Raw genomic sequence first — 23123 nt, 5'->3', positions numbered from 1 at the left:
ACTGCAAAAATGTTTCTTTTTTTAAATAGAAAGTTTTGTGATTAAACTTAATTTTGAGTATGCATTAAGGTACTACTTCATATGCAGTAGTTTATTATTATTGCTTAAAAAATTTTTATGGGGTGACACACTTTTAACAAAAAATACATTTTATTTTGTCTTACTGCTTTTAAATTAAATCGGACTAATAAAAAGCAAAATCAGGAAAGCAAAATAAGTCTGTTGACATTGCTTATATTTTTTGCACTTAACATTTTAGCTTTTTCTTTCTTCGGAACACTTAAATATATATTTATCTTATTTTAAAAGTAAAAATTTTTAAGAATTTTAAGCATTGTAAACAACTTATTTTTGTTAATTAGTTTGATTAACACTGTGCCAATGACCTTGATTTTGATATCAAGGACATAACCTTGAATAACACTTAAAAGATTTTAGTTGGCGGTCATTGTTCGTTAAAGTTATTAAAAATTATACTAAAAGAAGTTTGAGAAAATATATTAACATGTACAACTTGTGTTGGTCTTAAACAAAAAAAATTTGCTGATAATTTCCTGTTACAACAGTAGAATGTTAGATCTTGTTTCCGTTCTGTAAGCGGAGAGAGCAAAAAAGAAACTATAACTACACTAACACTTGTAGTACTTTTTTTGTTTTCTCAAGTTTGCCACATGATATTTTTGAATTATTTACACATTATTTGTGTCATTAATATAATTTTTGATTGTATGACATTATCAAAATAAAAATTCTTCAAGTAGACTTTAAACTAAATAAACCAAAAATTTTCTAATATATTTTAAGGATAAAATTTAATACGTTTATGCTGTTATTCCTTTTTAGAAAGAAAGAGAGAGAGAGAGAGAGAGAGAGAGAGAGAGAGAGAGAGAGAGAGAGAGTGTGTGTGTGTGTGTGTGTGTGTGTGTGTGTGTGTGTGTGTGTGTGTGTGTGTGTGTGTGTGTGTGTGTGTGTACACATGTGAGTGGAGGGGAGTTTGTTCCTTCCTCTGAGCAGCAAATGCAGCAGTGGAAGCAGTTCTAAAAAATTTGAATCACGTGTTAACTTTTACACGCCACAATATGTATATAAAAAGGCACTCCCAGATAACAAAACGTCTTAGCAAAATCGCGTAATCTGTGATTGCTTACACTAGCAACTTGCCACATATTTGTCTTTAGTAATTGAAACACGTTGGTAACAGCCATTTACTTGTTACAGTATATATATATTATGTATACATATATTAATGTGTATGTATTGCCAGTAATTCAAGAACAAGATAACAGCAGCAAAGTTATCTCGTTTATCAGCAATATAGCAGCATTATATGTTATATTATAGTTATTATAACAATCGGCAATAGCACAAGTTTTGATGATGATTTGAAAATTATCGATGAGTTACTGGTAAGTTGCTACGCAAAATTATTATATCGTGAGAGTATCGATTTATTAGCAAATACAACTTAATTGGTGCAATTTTGATAAAATTGTATATTATGCGAGCAATATGCTAATAACAATACAATTGCTATGTAGATTCTTATTCACAGTGCATCGTGACTCAAAAGCAGGCACAAAAATTTAAGATTTATAATTTGAAGATTTATAAATAAAACTATACTACACTAAAAATAAAATGACATCTATCACAAATAAAGTGCATTTATAAATTTAATAGGTACTAAAAAAGTTTCTGTCAAAAGAATAAAGAATTCAAAAATCTATACTGCTATTTTAGAACGTGACGTTTTCAGTCATATAACTGAATGAGTTAATGTAGTTGTGACCTTCTCGTCTTGTAGATAGGCTATCACGAATAGAGTACGTGATGCACAGCGAAAATAACGGCGACACAGATGTGCTTCTTGCAATTCGAAGCACCATCCACCATTTCTGGCTTCAAACATAGAGTGGCAAAAATAGACACGTTCGTAGACATAGAACAATTAATTGCAAAGTAATAGAAAAAATAATATTCATATTTCGTGCTAGGAAGGTATTAAACTTCAATTTTTTCCATACCTTACGGAAGTTCTAGCGTTTGATGAAATATAAGATCTAATGCGTATATTAAAAAATACAAAGTTAATTATATCAATAATTAGAAAAAATTCATTTACTTGAGCCTACCATTTTGAAAATATTTAATTTTAATATTATCAACTTTTAAATAATACAATGTTGTGAAATTTATACAAACAAAGCAATATACATTTGATGTAATAATTACAAAATACAACAAATTTATAATAAAAAGAATTAATTTATACATTTTTAAATCAGATATTTTATTTACAATTTTTAAGATATAATAACAAATAAATACTATGTTCATATTTTGTTATTGGTACGTATATACATCAAATAAGTGTTTTATAACTTTTATTTTGTCATTAAAAAAAATTAATAATATATATAATTAATATTACGTATGACATTAGCAAATTAAATATTATTGTCTATTATTTAGTTGCTTTATACAATTTTAAAAATAAATTGTTTATTGGCTATAAAAAGGAATGCTAAAACCTCTTTAAACTTCTAATTTCCATGCTAATTTCATGCTAATTTTCCAGACATAAGGTAAACAGTTGACTCAAAAAATGTTTCCATATAAGCATATTTATAACGTTGAAAATTATATTAAAATAATAAATAAACGTATCAATGCGTACATATAATGTCACGTTATTTATTTTTATTCATGTCAATATAATCTTTACAACTGTAATTATACAATTATAATTATAATAAAATAATTATTATAGAGTCAATCAGAGTAATTGTAAATTAAAAAATGCAAAGTTAGTATATTCAACATGGTGCTATTTGTTTAATTTATATTATTTATTCTGATGCAAACTCTACCAAAGTGATGTTCCAATTGTACTTACGAAAAGTGATTAACGTAGAAAATTAATATATTGTATTCATGACAAGTGGTATGTATGTCATAATTATTCCGTATATTAAATTTGTAGTAAAATAATTGTAATTTTGAATAAAAAAATTGCATCCACTCTCTATTGAATGCTATAATCTTGACAAAATATTAATTTATAAAGAGAGCCACAGTAATCTTAAAATAATGAATATTAAATATTTAAAGTAAGATAATTTGGAAAAAATTGTCTTTAAATAGACACTTAGAAACGTAACTGTTTTTACAACACTTTAAGTAATTGGTAATCATAATATAAAATTTTTTTTATTTAAGAAAACTTGTGCCAACCTATCTTTGTCAAATCATCTTTGAATAATGTGAAATATAAAGATTTTTTAAATTTTAATACACAAAACTAAATAGGATATCGTCACAATGTTATTACTGTTGTTCATACAAAATATGTGAATTTTTTCGTTGCAATTTTATAAAAAATTCATAACAATTCAATAAAATGTTTTGTTATTACAAAGTATCTAATTTTTAATCATGAATTCAGCTGGGATAAGGTTCAAATACTTGACAAAAAACCTTATAAAAAGAACAAGTCTCAGAAATGATCTACAAAACACACCATGGATTAAATAAACAGAACGGATTCGTTGTTAAACAATTATTTATCAGTAGTTAATTTATTCCCCACTTGACATGATATTCTCAGAGTCTCGCCCTCCTCCCTTCTATGTATTAAGTCAGATAGCGTTTTGTTACAGTTCGCTCCGTATATCAATTACGCAAAGGAGAGCAATGTCAGTGATAAAAGAGAAATATAGTTGTTTCTATTCTCACAGGTACCGTCTCGGCTTCCAATCATTATCATATTAATTTAATTTAATTTAATCTATTGTTTTATTTTTACCTATTTATTTATTTATTTTTTAATTATTGATTTATTTTTATTTATCTTTTTGTTCTTTTTTCTATAACTTTCTTTATTCCTATGACTTTAGTTTATTAATTTTTTATTATTTAACAATTAAATAATATTTTAATCATTAACACATTTTGTCCCTGATTTTTTCAAAATTGATTATTGGTCCCTCTTCATAATTATTAACTCAAATCATCAAATTAAATAACTTTTCATATAATTTTTGTCTAAAACATTATTCATAAAAGGCGTAAGAAAAGACATTTAGTTATTATTGATAAGGGAAAATATAATTCACTTCAGCTAAATTAGCTCACACTTCGGATATTTAACTTTACATAATTATACACTTTTTATGTATTATCTGAATGTTACATATACACAAATAAATCGAATAATACCGAGTTCAATTCGGTAAAGTTATTCAATCTGTCCTGGATCTTCATTTACCGTGAAATTTGTATTCCTCTTATTACAACTGATAAGTGTACTCCATTTAAATATTTTTTTGATCCATATAAAACTGATAAAATGTATTACATAATAATTATTTTCAGAAATATATATTGTAGAAATTGCTAATACGAACTAACATTGAATGTTCGCGTATATAATTTATTGTTAAAAATTATAATCTCCAACACATGCAAAATGTACTGAGAAATTCGTGAATTTTAAAACACAGTCCTTGACCAGAAGACGTAATATTACAAATTAAATTAATTAGCAATTTAATATTTTTGATGCTAACAAGCAATCATAAGATCGCTCCCTCTTTGAATCTCAGAAAAAAAAACTGAAGAATAATAATTATTTACCCAGATAGCAAAATACCTAACAATTTGTTGGTAGGTTGGCAACAAATTCGATCAGATTTTAACTGCAGATTCATAGTTTGCTCAAGATCTATCAACAAAGTTTGCTGATGTGTTACATCAACAGATTGGTGAGGAATCGAGTAAAATTTTTGCGCATGTAGACAATTTGACGACAATTTGCCAACATCAGCTATTACAGATTCTGTATCAAATTTATTTCTTTATTTCATCAAAAACTGATGAAATTGTTTTGCTCAAAATGCTTTTCACATATAGTTACACGTTAGAAGCACACACAAACACAATATTGATTTTCTACTTCATATAATTTTATTGTCTAAAAGTTTAATGGATCTTTTTTTTAAGATTTTAATATTGGCCATGATCGACTATAGAATATGAAAAACCTTCCTTGAAGGAGTTCTTCTGCCCGGCACAACAAGTGGCACAAGGGTTCAAGTAAAGAAAAATATTCAAATGACTATTTTGTTGCCTTCTTTTTTTTTGCTGTATATGGTTTAAAGTTAATAATGGTGAATATAAGAAAAAATTCGGCTATAAAGTATTACATTCATTACTGAAATAAGTTTTTTAAAAATTGAAAATAAACCTTCTTCAATATTATACCACCTTTAGATAAATACAACAGTTTGAAATTTATGTTATATCACTAGCACACATTTACCATATCTACGTGCTGTATTACTTCGATTATTGTAAATTTTTTTAATCTTATCAATTATTTCACTCAAACGAACAAGTGCATCGTTTCAAAAATTTAACAGTACTTTTTTGGACAGCCAAGATGTATCGTTGTAAAATTTCGCTAACATCTGTTCATTACTTCTACGTTTAATACGACAATAAAAACTGAAAAATTCTGAAAATTCATCGATTCCTATAAGAGCCCATGTTAATAAAATATTTAATATCTAAATAATTAGCTAGTTCAGCTTTCTCAAATTTTGACAGTCAATTTATATCACTAATTTGAACTTCTCTACAAAATTTCATGAAAATCTATTCATTTTGATTTAACAGCTCCTTTAAGAGAGGATGCTGGCGATTATTATTTTTTTTTAGAGCGACCAAATTAACTTGATGTGAGCATACAATATCGATATAATAAACATCAACATGTCTCTAATAAAAACGACTATATCGTTAACAAACGTATACATGTATATAAATTTTCAAATAAATTTTTTTCTTATGTTAAAACTTTTAAGATTATTTATAAAAATACAGCATTATTTTTAATGTAATTCGATAAAGGAGAATGCTTGTTTTATACGTACAAAGTCTCGAACTTTTTTGTGCAGCAAATGATGTCATAAGTCAACCGCAAAGAAATATATATTGTAATTTTCTAATTTTATTTTGTTTCGTTCTAATTATGTTTCGTTTTCAATGAAATTGTTGACTCCGTCATGTATCATTGCCTATACTTAATTCTTTAATACTTTCAGTTTTTCTAGAAGAGATGCGTTGTATATAGAGACGGTTCTATGGGTTTTTCGGTGCGTTAATTCTAAATCAACTATTTACCAAAATTGAAATTCAAAATGATGGATTCAAGATAGCGACCATGAAATGTTAAAATATCGATATTCTCACAATCTTATATTATTAAAAAGAAATAATTATTTATGACCACCTAATTTAAAGAAAAAAGTCGATAAAGATAGTCTTTCAATATTAACATAATGTTTACAATCAATCTTAATTTTTGGTTAACTAAATCGGCCGATTAAGTTTAAAAATTGTTAAATTTAAAACTGATTATCTTAATTTAATTTCTTAATTTTGTTAATTAAAATATATTAATAATAAATTAAAAATGTATAATTTTCTTCTATAATTTGCAAAAAATAAATACCAGAAACAAAATAATATAAATAGATTTGCAGTTGGCAATTCTTAAGTTCAATTGACCGTTGTGAGTTAACTGGAGATGAGACTGGCTTGTAAATAAATAAATATATATGATTTAGATATCTTTGTTTATTTGCATCTTATCATTTAGATATTTTTGTAAATTCAATAGAAATTCATAACAATGATGCATAATTTTGTGAGTATTATACGCACATACACACGCGTGCGCGCGTGCGCGCGCACACACGCACTTTTATTACTTCATTGTTATATTGAGCAAATGTTTAGCAAGGCGATAGAATTCTTCGTTGCGCATCGTTTACAGCAATGTCAATTTGAAATTGATTTTAACATCACGCAAATATATGCTCAAATAACTTCACACTATAAATAATAGATATTAATAGACGCGAAATTCTAGCGTAATATTGTCGTATTATTATATACTGCAAACTTTACATTCTGTGAGAACATTAATAATCATAATACATGTATAGAATTGATATCGATATTATTATAACGTTATATTCTACAACACATATTGTTATATTATTATAATCTGTTTGATAAGGCAATAAAACATGTAAATAGTTACAGAATTAATTACAATTGTTAAAAAAACATTTTAAAAGTAAAATGTCTTTCGATAAATATTGATAACTTTTTGTTACAATTAGAATAACATTATGGTTATCGAATCGTTTTACCTTTTATTTAAATAAAGTGCTTTTTCTTTAAGTATTTTCAAGTTTTCATAATTTTTTATTTTATATCTAATATGTAGCAGCGTTACAGAGAAAAAAAAGAACAATGATTGGTTTTGATTATTGGATAAAATAATTCAAGGAAATTAAATCTACAATGATTTCTATTTCAGTTCATGTTTGCACATCTGATATCTGTAAATGATATTAATGATTAATTTAATAATTAATTCATCGATTAATTTATCCATCTATACGATCAGTTTACACATCATACAAAATTATTACATTTAATTACGTATACTTTTTAACTTCACCGTCGAAAGTTTAAATAAGGTTACATATGCATTTTCTATATGCATGTACCTATCTTGAGCAGAGTTTTTAATATACAAGCACATTATTATAGTACCATACACACGCGTAAATACAAATACCAATACATTAACTCAAATGTTCAAACACAGTACATGTGCATGCGTAAACAAAAAAGTTCAAGCAGTAGAAAAAGAATAAAGTACACATCAAAATTATTATAATTTCGGTGAAACAAATTCTCCATGATGCAGCAAGTAGGAGAAAAATTGTGTTATCATTCCTAACATCACAAATAAATATCGAGATCCTTTCGCGTTCGGACGGTTGTTTCTAACTAGAGACTACCTAAATTCACCGAAATCATAATATTAATTAAAAGTAAAATGCAAACTTTAACAAATCGTAGGAAAATCGATCGCGATTGTACCTGATCGTCAGCGGTGATCCAAACCATTTTGGTAGGCTGCGCAAAGAAAAAACGGAAGACTGATATTAGTAACGGTGCGTTTGCGGTGACACCGCTGCGACAACTCCCCCGAATCGCTGCAAGAGTCGCGCGCAAGTGCGATCTACCATCGCCGACGAGACATGACGAGGTGCACAGAGACGTCACCATCGCCATTGTCGTCATCGTCGTTGATGACAATCGAAAGTAACGATGCAGCAAACGGAAACGGAGCGGAAAATCGAAATTAATACCGATACAATGCATCGGGCGATCAGCGGCGACATCAAAACATGTGAAAAGCTCATGATAATTGGGATCTGAAAATAGGATCGTCTACCGGACGAAAATAGGACATCTATCATGTCCGATGCTTACCAAAATAATTTTCGTAGATCGCGCGAAAGAAGAAACTAATCAAAATGGCAAGAAAAATATTTTGTATATGGATCTTTATCAAGATGCATAACCTATAATCGGATATGTTGCTGACATCGAGGAAGATGTATGTACATTGATAAAGTTTATTAATTAGATGAAAAAAAGTTAAAAATTTTCAAAAAAAAATTACAATTTGTATAGAGTAGTATTACAATGCTATGAGTCTATGAATTTTGAGACAAAAACCATATATAAATTAAAGAACACATAAAAAAAAATTTCTTTTTTTTTTCAAAATAAATTTTTTTCCTGGTAAAAAAATTTAAATAAAATTTTGATAATGAATAAATTTGTCCTTACAACACAAATCATGGCAGTTACATTATATCAATATTGCAATGTTGTAAAAATTAAAACTTCTTAATTTAATGTATTTTAATAATAAAAAATATATATACTTAATATATTTAATAATAAAATACATATTAATAAAATGCTACATGTAATAAAATAATTTTTTGCAATATTTGAAGGATGTTGACCATAATTGATTTACGTTTAAATCGTATTGGCGATAGTCAAATGTACAAAATAAAAATATTTACCTAAAATATAGTATAATATATCTATTTATTTTTATAAAGCAAAAATATTCTTACGCAACGTTATTTGATAAATACAGCAACACTATATTATTGCAAATTTATTCTATTGCAATGTTGCTATAATTTTTCGTTGCAATCTTCCAAAAAAAAAGTGGACGGTTTCATGCAATAATGCATCAACATCATATTGCAATCAATACACATTCTATTGTAGTTTATGTTTTTAAAGTTTTATTTTTAGTTTTTGTTTAAATTAATCCTGGCCCTTCGCTGCAGCCATATTGAATTTGTGACGTCAGAGGCGAGAAAAGACACGTTGATATATCGTAGTAGCATAAAAATTATTGTGGAGTTATGTATTCTGGAGATGTAATTTGTGACATGCTTATAAAACTCTCAAAATACGATGAATACCATAGTAACTGTTTTATATATACCAGACAACACAGACATGCGCTCCGCGCGCGTTATTTAACTTTTTTTACTTTTATTTAATACTTTTTAAAAATAAATTGCGATAGATAACCATCTATACAAATTATCATTTGTTAATTCTGTAATGACAGTCACAATTTGACAGTTGTCAAATTTCAATCGCAATGATAGCATTTATTCTCGCAACACAAAGTAAGCGCTGCGAAAAAATCAATCAGCGCATCGTGGAAAATTGTCAACTATAAAATCGGTAACATCTCCTTTTTAAAAGTGGATGGATATATATATATATATATATATATATATATATATAATATTCCTTTTATATATATAAAAGGAATATTTTTCTCTTGACAAAATTCGGCTAAGTATCACATTTATTTTACGATTGACTATCATGGAAAAAGAACAGCATTTACTATATTTTATAAATGTATTAAAGTGATCTCATGTGTTATTTATTCAAACTTACTTTTATTTGCAAATCATTATTTCTCGCCTTTGATGTCACAAAGTCAATATAGCTGCGGTGAGGACCAGAAGCGTCCAAAAATGTTATCCAAAAGTAAAGTGGTATGCCTCTTGACATATAGAATGGACTGCTAATTGTAGTGGAAAGGAAAGCAAAACGTGTAAAGAGAGGCAGATAAGTTGATTTTACTTTCATCTCTTTCTAGCAAAAAAAAAAAAAAAACAAAGAGATGAAATAGCTGATTGGTTGCTGCAGTCTCGAAATAAGACGGAACATGACATCAACTTATCTGCTTTTCACTCTACGTGTTTCCAAAATGGTCCATTTTAGATGTCGACGGGAATACTAGTTTGGTGATCTTCCTCTACATAATTCAACATTTCTGAATACTGATCCTAATGAACATTTTATAAACAGATAAGGAATTTATCAAAAATATTACCCTAGGCTTAAATATGGATCCCCTTACTTTTAAGGATAGAAAATATGAATAAAAATTTAAAGACTTGACAAAAAAAGAAGGATGAAACAAGATTCACAAAAAATTAAAAAAATATACTGAAAATGTAATTTTATCTCATTTTCTTTAATTTGGTTTCCTCTTCACTCTTTTTGAATTATGAATTATGAGATAACTAGAGAATTTAACATTCAAAATAGAAATTATCTATTATTATAAATCTAATACATAAATAATTTGAAATTTATGAGGTACTCTTTACGACATATTTTAAAATTTATTTCTGTTTTTTAATAAATATTTTATTGAATAAAATTATAAATAAATTTTAATGTTATGCAAAATGTTTATGTAATTAAAAGAAATGTATCTTTATGTTTTGATTTTATTATAGAATAAAAATAGCTTTTTTTAATATAAAAAAGACATTTTTTTCATCTTAATACTGAATTACATACAAAAAATTACTTTTGTATTTATACAATATAATCGGCTTTCAAATTAAGGATGTATCGGACTAAAGTTCAAAATGGTATAAAGTTGCTAAAAATTTGTGAAATTGTTCTTTTAGTTTCCCTAATCTACTGCAAAAAATTGAAAACGCATCCATTAAACGGTTGCTAAGTTATAACTATTTTAATTTTCACTGATTTTACATGGTATCCTTTTCTATCTTATGAAAAAAGACAATCTTGATGGATAAAACAGCTAAAAAAATATAGAAGAAATAGTACCAGTGTTTTGAATTTTTTTGTACATCTAGTATATGAATAGATAAAAATATCTGCCAAGTTTCAATTGTCTTCAATTGTCACTACACCGTTTTAAAGAAATAAAATATAACTTGAGATAATTGTGCATTTTCACTGTCAAAAGTCTAAATTCATAAGTGAAAGAAATCGCAAATAACTAATTTTTCAAATTACGCGAATGAGAGCGCGCCGAGGGAAGAGCTCGATCCGCTCGAGCCATAACACGGAAGAAAAAATATATCGTGAATGTATAATAAGCTTTCATTAATTTACTATTCACACTTACAATAGAAATTAATGAGATTATTTGCAGATTCCATACGTTAATATCTCGATTATTGATAGATCTAACCCAAGACAATATTGGACTTTTATGTTCATTTCAATCCCTTTTTACGAGTGTTGACCCACATGTTTTGAGACACCCTGTATATCTTAAAAACAAAAAAATTATATTAAAAGGAAAATATTTTAAAACTAAAGTTGATAATTTATGTGGCATTAACAAAATTTTAAAAAAATTGCCAATAAAAGCCTTTGTCATTTTTAGCCATTTTGCTATTTTTCTCAAAATTATGACATAATGATTAAATTTGTATACTATAATTTGTATACTATAATTCATATTTAGCAAGCAAAAATACAATGGAAATATTAGATCTACATTTGTGTTGCAAAATGATGTATCAGTGTATGTGACAATTGCAATACATTATAATGGAATTTCCATTTCTATTTATTAAAAAATTTAGTTAAAAAATTTTTATTGTGTTAATAATCTATGTCTCCTTTTATATTTTTATTGTAATATTAGATTGAAATAAATAATTAAAAAATATTCCTTCTATTGATTTTTAAAACAAATTGTTAGTGTAACTAATGAACTTTTGGGACTTAAACGCATAAATTAGATTTTCTTAAAATTTTTATAAAAAACAATTAATATACAAACATAATAAAAAAAATTGTTTTAATATTTTCAAAATTTTCTAATTAAAAACATCTATATAGAGAATGTCTGAAAAATTATATAAAGAATTCTAGGAAAAATTTTCATCAAAGTTTAATTAATTTTTCAATTTAATTATGTATTTATTTGATACTATTGTCAGACCTTAGCTAATACAGTTAAAAAAATTTTCATTTATCTTGTCTAAATGTTACTATATGATATTTGAAATTACAGCATAATTTGAAATAACCTTTATATTTTGTATTCTGCAATTCGTAATCTAATAATCTGATTGTTGACTAAAATAAAGCTTAAAAAAATACCAATATTGTTAAAGTTATATATTCAAAACTATTCATGTTCAGATTTATAAAATATTCAAACTGCAAAATTCACTAACTAAAAATTTATTTAACAAAATCAAATCAAAAGATATATTTAAATGAAATTTAACCAAAGCATTGATTCTACTTTATCTGTATTTTCACAAGTTTGAAAGTGTGTATAAAAGATAATTGATATTAATATAAAAGATAAAAATTGGACAAAATAATATTAAATTAACAAAACATAGTGAATCACACTATTTACAAAATATATTATAGTTAACCATGATATCTCGTGTGAATGTGTTCCTCATAAATATGTTAAACTTAACAAGTTTTCTAAAAATATATTTAGTAAATTTATAGCAAAAAATAATACCAATATCCTATATATGGACAATTAGTTTTGGGAATGTATAAATAATTAAAAAATTACAAGACATGTAGATCAAATAAATTTTCAAATGCATCGGAGTATCATAAGTTTCTGAGTAGTTTCCAAGAAAAACTTGTCAATATTTTTTTTCACATCCATTTACTAACTCATGTTGCTTATAAGATGGTTATTATGTCTAATAAAATTATTAATGAGAAAATATTGTTTCACACTTGTAATATTAAAAGGCAAGATGAAAAGTTCGATTACGGTTGAAATTATTGTTCATTAAATCTCTGAAATTTTAAAAACTTTGAATTCTGACAGTTTGTAAATCGAAAATTTAGACCTAATTTAAAGAATAGAGAATCATATAAAAGAATATTAATGAAATATGAGGTTAATTGACGTGATTGTTACCTTTTGTTTCGTGTATTTGGTAAACGGAAACGAGAATCCAAATAGACTGTTGTGAACAGAAAATCGACGACAGAACGAATTAAACTATCCAACAGTTTGCAACAAACTGACGTTTTAAGGACGCAAAAGGTCACTTTTTAACGATTCTTATCCACAGATTAAAGAAGAAGAGGATAGTACACAAACTCTAGCATAGAGCACGCTCGCACGAGGTGGCACCAAAGGGCTATCACACACAAATGGTTTGTTCGCGTCGCCATGCTCCGACATGCTCCTACTCATTCCAACGCATTCTAATAGGTTGGCATCATCGGAATCAACGTATTGGAGTGCGTTGGGGTGAATAGGAGCATGTTGGGGCATGTGACGCGAACAGACCCAAAATGACATGAGCTGCATAAGCATAGCATAAGACCGTTGAACCAATCAGCTCCTAGCATAAGGTCGCCATATTGATTTACATAAGATGCTTATTGGCCTAGCGTTTTTATGCTATGCATATGCAGAGCTACATTCCAAAACGTTCTTTCCGAGGAAAATTTTACTCGATGTAATATAGGATACGTTACGTGTACTATATATTTCGAGTAAAATTTTTCTCGGAAACGACGTTTTGGAATGTAGCTCAGGTTATGCATAGCATAAGAGCGCTAGGCCAATAAGCATCTTATGTAAATCAATATGGCAACCTTATGCTGGGAGCTGATTGGTTCAACGGTCTTATGGCTCTCGCACACTAGACGCGATAAGCGACGAGCGATGAGCGATATCGAATGAGAGCTCTACATTTTCGAACATTTCATCGCCATGTTGGAAAAAGCAGAACTTTTATTGGATATCGCTTATCGCTCGTCGCTTATCGCGTCTAGTGTGCCAGAGCCATTATGGCTCCAGCAGATCAGCGCGATTCTGTCGCGCGCGACGCGCGATGTCCAATGAGCGACCGCCGTTCCGTTCATTTCTGTACGCCCATTGGATATCGCGCATCGCGCGCGACGGAAATCGCACTAGTCTGCCAGCAGTGCGATTCTGTAACTCGTTAAGAGGTATCGGTATCGTTATACAGTTGTTGCGCAGATATTTTATATGGTAAAAAAGCTGCGCAACGACAGTATAACGAAACCGATACCTCTTAACGAGTTACAGAATAGGCCTACAGAGCCCTTATGCTATGTTTATGGGCCCCCGCACACACATTTGCATAACGCATAACATAAATGCATAAGAAATTTGATTAGTTGAATTTTTTATGCACTTTGCTTATGGACCAATCAATTTGCTTATGTACATACGTTATGCGTTATGCAAAAGTGTGTGCGGGTACCCTTAGGGTACGTTCCCACCGAGTGCGTCACGCGTCGCGTCATCCTTCGCGTCCAATCAAAACGTTTCCATTTTATTATGATAAAATATAATGGATGTTTTGATTGGATGCGAAGGACGACGCGACACTTGACGCGCTTGGTGGGAACGCTCCCTTACTTACTTAACTCATTATAACTAGGAGAAAGTTATTTACGTTTGCTTATGTTTGCGTCCCTTACACTCTATTTTGAAAAACATTTGCTGATTGGCTCGTTTGTCGCATCCTCTGTTGTATTCGTCGAAGTTAGGCATTCTTATCTCTCATTGGTTAATGTATAAACACATATAATCCGTATTCTGATTTAAGTTCAAATAAAACTATTGCTAACCGTCATTGCCAAAGTTCAACGTAAAGGACGGAAGACGGAACGTACGATATTCTTCGTGTAGATTTTGGATGGATATTGTGTTTGATTCGTGATTACGAGAGTTTTACATTATTTTTACGGAAAAATACTCGAATTTCATATTACTTTTACGAAAAAACTCGAATTCATAGAGTGAATAGACATGTCAATATTATGTGACTATTAGGTAATTGTATGGTAGATAATAGTATGTAGAGAGTTGTGTTAGAATTACTGGGACTGAAACATTGTGTTATTGTGAGCGACAAGGTTTGTTTTGTTTTATTTAATATTGTTATTGTTTTGTATATTTTCTTGTTTAGTCAAAATTTACTATATAATAATTAATTTTGAACCTCTCTTTATTCTCTCAAACTTTACTTTTTCTAACCAGTGTAAATCGCATTTAATCATTGTAAACAATTTTAAACAGCAGAAGGAGCAAAGCAGCTTTTCTTTTCCAAACATTTCTTAAGCAATTGAATATTTTGAATAAATTCTATAATATTGGTAAAACATAACAATATTTCTGTTATTTTATATAAACTTAATTACAAATAAAATATTGAATATATTTGATGATGTATATTATAATTGTTTGGGCAATCTAACTTATATAAATTATAACTTTCTAATTTAATATACAAATGTTTTTTTTTTAATTAATCTGTAATATATACTTTATTCACTTCAACTACAGCCAAGAAGGGGACTTTGTTTACAATATTTAACTTCCACATATTCTTCCATTCATCTGTACTTTTGCATTGCTATTCTATCTATCTTAACGTCAGTCTTTATTTAATATCACACCTAAATCTTATTGCATTGCTATCTATATCATAATTACAATACATTGTTTATTTAGTTTAATTTATGCTTGTATTTATTTATAGCATCTATTGCATCTATTTTTGAAACCTACTTCTTTCTCCCTTTCCTTTTGTAATTTTTCTTTTTTCTCCAAAATTCTCTTAAAACTTTATCTTTTGTTTCATCTAACTTATCATTTTCTAGTCTTTCTAGTATTACCATCTTATTTTTATCTAATATCTTGAACCACTTAATAACTTGTTTTTGCTATCTCGCGATTTTCTCTAAAGTATTCTAGCTTATTTTTTCCTTTTCTACAAAATACGAATAATCTTTCTTCTTCTTCTAGCCAATATTTATTATTCTCTTCCATGTTTTCTCACCTTAATCTAACTAACAAGGGGTGAGGGCACCCTTGCATCATCTCTTCTAATTGCAACATTTTTTTCTATTTAAATATCTAGGGTTTAAACCTACCCTATTTGTTTTTTCTTTGTATTTTGTATTATAGCTTGCGTTTCTTAATTTATTTTACTCTTCCTGTTTTGAACGTCTCTATCCCTATATTTCAGTTCTTTCAAAATTTTCTCAGCCCCATTATTTCCTACTATCTCTATTGCTCTCAAGGACCATCCATTTCTGTTATAATAACTCCCTTTTTTTCCTATATTGGTCATTCCAGCCCTCAGTTGCTTTTTGTTCCAACATAACTTTACCCACCTATTGTCATTCATAACTTTAATTTTTTTCTTTGAAATTTCTTGCTCTAATTCCCCGTTATTCTTAATTTTTCTAATCCTTATTGACATCAAATATCTCAAAGTATAAAAGTCTGAATAAAAAATTTACCTTGTACAATCAATCTTTAATTTGAATAAATTTGATCTTAATGCAACTTTTAACTGAGTTAGTTTTTTGTTTATATAACTCTTAATTAATTTTATATGTATTAATTTTAATTTTAAAATATATTAACGTTTTCTGGTAAAAAATTGTGTGTGTATGAATTACAATTTTTAATCTCCATAAAATTAATTTTATTTTTTTATATAAATAGGGTTTATTAATAAATTAAATTTGTATTATATAATATTATATTTGACTAAAAATTATGTTTTTTAAAAATGATAACATTTTCCATCAGAAATAGGTTACATATGACATTAATATAATCTAAAATGATTAAATTTTAAACCTTACAACTTTTACATAAAGCATTTTTTTGTAAAATGCATTGTTTATAATATATTTGATTGTATTCAGACTTTATGGACTTTGTATATTCTGCAGTATGCTTCAGCCATAGTATGTTTTAGATCAAATTTGGGGAAAACCTGTATTTTTTCTACTTCTATGCCAATTTCTTCTTATGTCAGTGTTCAATCCTTGTTTATTATAAGAATTACTATAAAGATGGTATTATATGAATGAAACTAGCTAGAATCTCTTGAAAATTGTCTCAAATAAATTGTAAAAAACTTACATATATCTAATATTATTTAAGGATGTATTATCACCTGTGATTAAGATGTATCAAAGATATGTGTTGCATCCTAACTGCTGTAGAGAGTGGATCAAGCATTGAGAATTCATTAATATTGTTACCAATAAATTTTACATATATAGTTTATTTACTTTGCTTTTTATTGTTATAATATTAGAATTTTTTAAATAACAGTATAATCTTAATTTGCTTGTCTAAGCACTTTAAGTAATAATAATTTATGCAAAATTTTATTGCAATTCTGAACTTAATTATTTTGTAAATAAATAAACGTTATTTAAAGAACAATTAATTTCTGTATTGTGAAGAACCTTTACATAAGTTATCTTGAATACTTATGTAAAAAAGTTCAAAACTTTGTATTATTTGGCCTGTTTTTTTTTGCTGCACTGCTGCACTGATGCAACAAGTTAGAATGAGAAAAAATATATTTGTCTCGTTTTAACTTATTGCACCAGTGCATCAGTGCAGCTAAAAAGAACAGGCCAATTATTATTTTTTAATACGCTTTTTAAGCATCTTTCTACTTCTTATTAAAATAATTTTGAACTCGGGTAGAAAATTACTGTCAAATTGTTACTATTATTTTTAAATGCAATGTAGAACGATTTTTAATTAAAAAAATTTTTCTATAATTTTGAAAAATATAATCTTAAATGTAATACATTATTAACAATATGGGTTTAGAAAAATCATTTTTTTTTTTTTTTACATTATGTGCATGGCTATATTTGTTTCTTTTATGTTAAGTATATTTTGAATACTTTAACTTTCTTTTATTTATGTAATACATATAAATTATTTTTACTTTTTGTATTTGACAGATGGAATCTCGCTTACCAAAACCAAAAATAATGATAAAAAAGGCGACTAGTATAACGGATATAATTAAAAATAATCATGAAAGAACCAATAATAGTAATAATATGCCGACATCAGCATTGGTATCAACATCAACAATGTTAATATCCACATCATCAGCATCGGCGTCAACATTAACATCTACCAATACAAGAGCTATAAATGATAATAAATTAGCAGTTAAACAAACCTTAGTTCGAGCCAAAACATTATCAACCATCACACGACCAAATAATGTGAAAGCAGTGAAACGAACAGCTACTAATAATATAATACATGGAGAAACAAAAAAACCTTTTATTAAACCTGCCACTAAAGTACTAGTGAACAAGCCAAATAATAATACATTAACGAATGCAGTAAACAAAGTAAACACAGTTATAAAAAAAGATACAGATAAGACAGGCAAGATTAAAAAATGGGATTTACGTGGTCGTTTAGCTCAGACAAGTGATAAACTGTCGGTTGTACAACAGAAGAACAAAGAAATAGAATCAAAATACAACGTTCTCCAGGAATTAGTAGATACTTTAAAGACCAGTGAAGCTACATGTAAAAACGAAACGGAAAAACTTCAAGTTTTAAATAACACTTTGACTACCGAACTTCAAATTTTAACAGTAGAAATATCTACAATTCGAAAGAATGAAGAAGATTTGGCAAAACGATTAAAGGAATCGACAGAATCGTGTACAAATTTTTCTCGTGAATTGAGCGAATATAAGGAAAATTGTAAGAAACAAGAAATATTGATTTTGGAACAAACTAAACAATTAACAATTTTACAAACAGATTTAGAATTACAAAAAAAGATTAATATGGATTTAAATATTGTCAAAGAAGAGTTACAAGTATTGACTCATAAAATGGATAAAGAACGTAGAATATTACACAATACGATACAAGAATTAAAGGGCAATATAAGAGTTTTCTGCAGAGTTCGGCCACGAACTCTAAAGGAGATTGAACAAATGAAACCGTAAGTTATTGTATAATATTTTCTAATACTAATTAAGGAGTTTCAGTATTATCTAGCATTACTTTATAGTCAATAAATTTATTCTAAAAATAGTGTAAAGAATAAATAAAATAGTCGATAACTAAAAATAGTTAATAAGTTCAGGTAATTATAAGGGAATTATCTTTGATTACCTTGATATATATTGTCAATGTTATAAGTGAATGATCTTTAAGACATATTAGCCATTGCTCATTATTTGTTAAAAAGTTATTAATATATTTCATAAACAAAATAACAATTTTCTTATTTGGACTTTAATTATAGACCTCGTTTTGGGTCGTAATCCAGGAAGAATATTTGGTGAATCTCACTTCACCTGAAAAATATGGGGTCTATAATTATTCTGACTTTGATAACACATCAAATTCAATACAATCGAAGTTGCTTTACCTAAATTGTTACTATCAAATTGTATTTAAGCAAAATATTTTGTGATGGTACATATCATATTACGAATTATAATTAAAAAAAAAATTTATTTTATTATTTCGTAAATAGAGATCTTAATTGTTTTTATTAGTAATAAAATAATTATTTTGCATGAATAATATTTTATATAAAGTATAAATATTTGATTTATGATAAATTCAATTTATAATTTTGAAATATGATTTTGTCATAAGTACAAAGATATTTGTGTAGGATATTTCTTTTCAACTGTACATTTATAATTTTTGCAAAGTAAAAATTCGCTTGCAATTGAAAAATACATACAAGAAAATACAATAAAAAATTTTTGTGTAAAGTTTAATTTTTTTCAGATTAAATTTGAGAAAATTAGAAAATTAATAATTTTCTCTATTTTAAACTTCTAATGATACTTTTATAATTTGATAAGCTTTTGTTAATACTTGCTATGAATAAAAATATTTCTTTTGTTTTGATATTTTATTTGATTTGTACATGTAAATTTTTTTTTGTTGCATAGGATGTGTAATATAAGCTTTATAGATGACTGTACTATTGAAGTGAGTAAATCAGATGGATCAGATGCAGTCAGCTGCAGTGGAAAGTTACGAGGAATAAAACAAGAATTTTCATTTGATAAAGTGTTTACACCCAACGCATCTCAAGCGGATATATTTGAAGAATTATCCCTTTTGGTACAGTCTGCACTTGAAGGATATAATGTTTGTGTATTCGCTTATGGCCAAACTGGTTCCGGTAAAACATATACTATGGAGGGAGAGTGTGGCTTGCAAACTGAAGGCATGATACCTAGAACGGTATGTCTTTATATTTCTTAGTTATATAACATTGTAAATTATAAATTGGACAACAAGTAAAGAAAAAATAATTTAGCTATAAGATAAGAAGATTAATATATTTGACTTGATATTAATAAAATAAAAATATATAATATTAAAAATAAAAATGGAATACAATTTTGTATGAAATTTGAATCTTCTATAATTAGTACATTATTTACATAAAAGAATCAAAATTATTTGTATGTGATTTCAGGTCTGTCATATATTCAAAGAAATGAAACAATTTGAACTTCTTGGGTGGAAGTACCAGATAGAAGCAAGCTTCTTAGAAATTTACAACGAACACATCATCGATCTTCTCGATTCACAACAAAAAACGCATGAAATACGAATGGTTGACAACAAAGGTCAAGATTTATACGTCAGTAATCTGCAAATAAAAGAAATACACAGTCCAGAGGAATTGCACGAATGTCTACGAACCGCACAACGTAACCGAGCTGTTGCGGCTACTGATTCAAATGAACGGTAAGTTTGTATGTGTATCGGTTTTGAATGTCTTACGACGATCTTATGTTCTCTATCTGTAATGCACATGGAAATAGATACGTGAATAACAGATAGAACCTATAGTTTTAAAACATTTGTTCTGAACTGTGAAGATAGAAAGCTTTTTAGGCGTACAATACTCTTGATGGCTTGTCATTCCATTTGAAAAGTAGAAAGAAACAGTAAAATTTTTTTATTTCTGCCTGGGATCAAACTCTGAACTTTCAGCACAATAGATCAGTGCGCTACCTGCTACTCTATGCTTGCTTTAGTTTATTTTGTATTTATGTTATATATATGTAGTTTAAATTGCAATAGAATATTATAAGAAGCGAAGTTTAGGCAATTAGATTTAAATAGCTCAATTATTAAAAAATATACAATTATATATTACACAATTAAATCTTGATCAATAAGAACATAAAGTTTGTCATTAAAAAATGTTTAATTATGTAAAAAATTTTGTTGAAATTATATAAAATAAGTTGCATTTTAGTGCGAATAATCTTATTTCTTAGGCTGGTAGTTCAGAGTCAACTCTGATTTCAAGAATATCTTAAGTAATGTTTTAAGATGCTAATTCTCTGTGATTGGTTAATGATATCTTAAGACAATACTTAAGATAAATCTTAAATATATGATATAATAACAAATACTTAATATGTATTTTAAATACTATTATTGCTTTGGAAAAATGACAAACCACTATCTAGTATTAAAAATGGAGTTTAATGAAGATATATTGAAGAAAATATGAAATAAAAAACAGATACAACAATCTATCCACACAGATAATAAATTAAAAAATTTTAAATAAAAAATTGGATTCAAATATGCATAGAGCAACCTTCTAAGCAAACATCTCAGGATTCCTGATTTCGCAGGCTTCTCTCACTATTACGTCATGATGACTGTTCTATTTCTATTTCGTTCTCTTATAAGTTCATAACCAACTAATCATTACAGCTCTATATTATCTGACAAGAATTTTCGATTCCGAATTAAATCTTCGATATTATTTGACAAGAGTTTTCCAAATGTCTTACAATTTCTTATTTATAATTTCTGTTTCCTGTTCCTGTTTCTTGCCATTGTGCGATAGGCTTTACATTGCACCGGCATGTTATCATTTTTTGCGATCAAACATGTACATTCTCTCTTTATCGAATTCTACTCTTTGAGTTACATTTATACTTGTTTTTAGCCTTCCTATCTTTCGATGTTAACACTCCATACAAAAGACTTAAATCAGCACAAACACTAATGCTACGCCATTTTAATACGTTATAAGATCCAGAGATTCTATCTAATGGCATATCTAATGGCATTGCACAAAATTTCAATTTACTTCGATCAACGGCGAATTAAAATTGTCATATGTTATGACAAAAATATGTTTTGGTTATATTATGCGAAATATGCAAAACATGACATTATTCTGCAAAAGATATTAATTATGCATTATAATGAATCAGATTTTGTTGGTTTCCCAACACCTTAGAATAATAAAAAGAATTTTATTAGGTTTTTCATTAGGTTTTCAATTATGCACGAAACAAAAATTCAATTCTTTATATTATAATTTAACTTAGAATGTATAATATATATAATAATATATAATATTTTACATTCTAGATCGTCTAGATCCCATTCAGTGGCAAGGATACGACTAATTGGTACACATACTATAAAACAAGAAGTATCAATAGGAAATTTGAATTTAGTCGACTTGGCTGGGTCCGAACGTTTAAAGACTGAAGAAGCTGTCAGAACGGCAGAAACGAAAAATATCAATAAGTCGCTAGCAAATCTTGGCAATGTCATTTTAGCGCTTTTAAAGAAACAGGAACATGTTCCGTACAGAAATTCTAAATTGACGCATTTACTCATGCCTTCTCTGGGAGGCAATTCAAAAACTTTGATGTTACTAAATATATCTCCGCTAGACGAATGTTATAATGAGACATTAAATTCAATGAGATTTGCTAGTAATGTTAATAACTGCAAAACTGGAAATATTAAACGAAGCCGAATGATTTTACAAAATACGACGAATTGAATTTTAATGTATTAGATCTAATTAAGAAATAGTGTTACGTTATATTTTAAGATATTTTATTTTTACAGGATTAACATTTTTATCATTACAAATGTAATTTAAAGTAGTTAAGAACATTCTCTTCTTGATTAGTACCAAAATCATAAAACTATCTCTTTTGTGACATTAATAATAATATAATATGAATTGTTAAATATATTAAATAAAGTAAATAATATATCTTCGAAAAAAGTA

The 23123-nt window shown here is 27.5% G+C and overlaps 2 protein-coding genes and 1 long non-coding RNA gene across 6 annotated transcripts in view; 1 reads left to right on the top strand and 2 right to left on the bottom strand.

Annotated features, from left to right (window-relative positions):
• LOC105834558 (pyruvate kinase) overlaps positions 1 to 13354 on the bottom strand; it is a 21452-nt gene extending 8098 nt beyond the window's left edge. Inside the window, exons 1-2 of one of the 2 annotated variants that reach the window (XM_036283365.1) lie at positions 13160 to 13354; positions 7963 to 7998 (exon numbers count right to left, since the gene is read on the bottom strand). In XM_036283365.1, the coding sequence (XP_036139258.1) occupies positions 7963 to 7989 (27 nt within the window). In that variant the 5' untranslated portion in view covers positions 7990 to 7998; positions 13160 to 13354. The remainder of the gene's footprint in view (positions 1 to 7962; positions 7999 to 13159) is intronic. The other variant, XM_036283366.1, reaches the window with a different exon arrangement.
• LOC105833785 (protein claret segregational) lies at positions 8005 to 23123 on the top strand. Of its 3 annotated transcripts, none has more exons than XM_036283364.1 (5): positions 8005 to 8485; positions 18013 to 19028; positions 19999 to 20296; positions 20535 to 20809; positions 22466 to 23123. In XM_036283364.1, exons 2-5 carry the CDS (start codon positions 18013 to 18015, stop codon positions 22887 to 22889), a joined length of 2013 nt encoding a protein of 670 aa, XP_036139257.1. In that variant the 5' UTR covers positions 8005 to 8485; the 3' UTR covers positions 22890 to 23123. The 3 variants fall into 3 exon arrangements, with proteins under 3 accessions (XP_036139257.1, XP_012531225.1, XP_012531224.1); XM_012675771.3 differs by lacking the exon at positions 8005 to 8485 and adding an exon at positions 14692 to 15058; XM_012675770.3 differs by lacking the exon at positions 8005 to 8485 and adding an exon at positions 14692 to 15141.
• On the bottom strand, positions 20116 to 22466 carry LOC114255479. The gene is made up of 3 exons (XR_003626729.2): positions 21877 to 22466; positions 20589 to 20711; positions 20116 to 20288 (listed from the first exon to the last, which is right to left on the bottom strand). It is a non-coding gene; the product is annotated as an uncharacterized LOC114255479 (long non-coding RNA).

This window comes from Monomorium pharaonis, chromosome 2 (assembly GCF_013373865.1).
Source record: "Monomorium pharaonis isolate MP-MQ-018 chromosome 2, ASM1337386v2, whole genome shotgun sequence".
Classification (NCBI taxonomy): Eukaryota; Metazoa; Arthropoda; class Insecta; order Hymenoptera; family Formicidae; genus Monomorium; species Monomorium pharaonis.
The sequence above is the reverse complement of the archived record's forward strand: the minus strand, read 5'-3'. Positions and strand labels throughout refer to the sequence as shown.